The sequence below is a fragment of the Arachis duranensis genome, chromosome 5, assembly GCF_000817695.3.
Source record: "Arachis duranensis cultivar V14167 chromosome 5, aradu.V14167.gnm2.J7QH, whole genome shotgun sequence".
Taxonomy (NCBI): domain Eukaryota; kingdom Viridiplantae; phylum Streptophyta; class Magnoliopsida; order Fabales; family Fabaceae; genus Arachis; species Arachis duranensis.
Window position 1 is genome coordinate 39,903,489 of NC_029776.3, and position 2,107 is coordinate 39,905,595.

The 2,107-nt window shown below is 41.3% G+C and overlaps 1 protein-coding gene across 1 annotated transcript; it reads right to left on the reverse strand.

Annotated features, from left to right (window-relative positions):
- Nucleotides 1–514: 514 nt before the first annotated feature.
- On the reverse strand, nucleotides 515–1,396 carry LOC107489201 (uncharacterized). The gene has a single exon (XM_016109970.1). The coding sequence runs from the start codon at nucleotides 1,394–1,396 to the stop codon at nucleotides 515–517; it is 882 nt and encodes a 293-aa protein (XP_015965456.1).
- Between the last annotated feature and the right edge of the window lie 711 nt (nucleotides 1,397–2,107).

Sequence of the window (2,107 nt, forward strand, 5' to 3'; positions counted from 1 at the left end):
GCAATTTACATTTCTTGCACTTTAAGTTTCAGTCATTTAGTTTCTTGTTCTTTAAGAATCAGTACATTTTACTTTCCTGTTCTTTAATTTACTGCAAATTCCCCTCTCCCTTTACATTTACTGTCATTTACTTCCTGTTAAACACAAATCACTCAACCAATACTTGATTCGCTTGACTAAACCAACCACTAAACTAAAATTTCTCAATCCTTCAATCCCTGTGGGATCGACCTCACTCATGTGAGTTATTATTACTTGATGCGACCCGGTACACTTGCCGGTGAGTTTTGTGTTGGATCGTTTTCCACACATCAAGCCTTCTTTGGGGTTGAACCACAGGCTTTGATTCTTCTTCCAACAAAATCTTATGCATACAAATGGTTGGGCTAATGCCTTTGATATCGTCAATTGTCCATCCTAAAGCTGCTTTGTGAGTTTTCAACACTACAATCAGCTTTGTTTCTTCTTCCATATTCAAGGAGGAGTTGATGATTACGGGTAAGGTCTCCCCTTCTCATAGGAACACGTATTTGAGGTGATGGGGCAGAGGCTTCAACTCCTGTTTTGGCTTTTCTCTCTCCTTGTCTTCACTGGAGATTTCTGCCACTATTTCTTCTTGTTGCTCATGACAAGTGGCTTCTAACATTTCCTCCACCAGACTTTCTATCCTATCCACCTTCATGTAGTTTTCTTGTTCTGGGGGGTGTTGCATTGATTTGAAAACATTGATGACCATTTGTTCATTATGCACCCTGAAAATCATCTCCCCTTTCTCTACATCAATAATAGCTCTGGCAGTGGCTAAAAATGGTCTTCCCAAGATGATTGAATTATTTCCTTCCTCCTCTGTATCCAGAATTACAAAGTCTGCAGGGAAGATAAACTCCCCAACCTTGACTAACAAGTTTTCCACAATGCCATTAGGTGTCTTGATTGATCTGTCAGCCATCACCAGAGACATCCTGGTGGGTTTGAGTTCTTCTATGGCAAGTTTTTTTATCATTGATAACGGCATTAGATTAATGCTAGCACCAAGGTCACAGAGAGCTTTATCTAAGGTTATTTTGCCTATGGTGCATGAAACTATAAAGCTCCCTGGATCTGTGAGCTTTGGTGGAATACATCCTTGAATCACAGCACTACATTCTTCAGTGAGAAGTATAGTCTCCTTTTCCTGCCAACTCCTCTTCTTGTTGATGAGTTCTTTCAAGAACTTAGCATACAGGGGCATCTGCTCAAGTGCTTCGGCTAAGGGGATATTGATCTCCAACTTCTTGAAGACTTCAAGAAATTTTGGGAAGTGTTGGTCCTTAGTCTCTTTGCTGAACCTTTGAGGATATGGCAATGGAGGTGTGAAGTTCACTTCCTGCTTTTGTTCCTTTGTTGACTTTCCCATTGCTTCCTTCTCTTTTCTAAATTTTGGTGCCTGGTCTTCCTTTTTTTTAGGCTGATTGCTTGCTGTTGCATCTTCATCATTGGCTGCCTCTTTTTCAACTTGTTTCTCGTCACTTTCCTTTGGCTTCTTGGTAGCTTCTTCATCTTTCAGCAGGATCTTTCCACTCCTTAGCTGTATTGCCTTGCACTCCTCTTTTGGATTAGGAATAGTGTCACTTGGTAGGGTATTGGTTGGTCTCTCAACAAGCTGCTTGGATAGTTGCCCTATTTATCTTTCAAGGTTTCTCATGGATACTGCATAGTTCTTACTTGCAGCTGGTTGTTGTGGTTTGTGTTTTTCCAATTGTTTTGAGTTGAGTTTCTTTGCCATGGTTGTTGGATTTGGTTGTGGTTGTCTCCCCACCTAAGGTTTGGGTGGTTCTTCCAAGATGGATTGTAGGTGTCACCATACACTTCATTTGATCCAGAATTTTGATTGTGCATATAGTGCACCTGCTCCTGTTGCTGTTCTTCTTGGTTCTCTTCATTCTGCCCCCAAGGAGTTGATGGTTGGCTTGTGGCACTCACTGATGCAACCTGAAGGCTATCAATTCTCTTGGCCATTTGCTCAAATTGTTGCTAAATTTGCTGCTGCATCACTTTGTGTTGAGCCAAAATTGTATCCACTCCTTCCAATTCTAACACTCCCTTCCTCTATGACGGTTGGCGTTGC

Excerpts from the sequence above, each read along its gene's own strand:
- LOC107489201 (XM_016109970.1), bottom strand. The coding sequence starts at position 1,396 with ATGGGAAAGTCAACAAAGGAACAAAAGCAGGAAGTGAACTTCACACCT.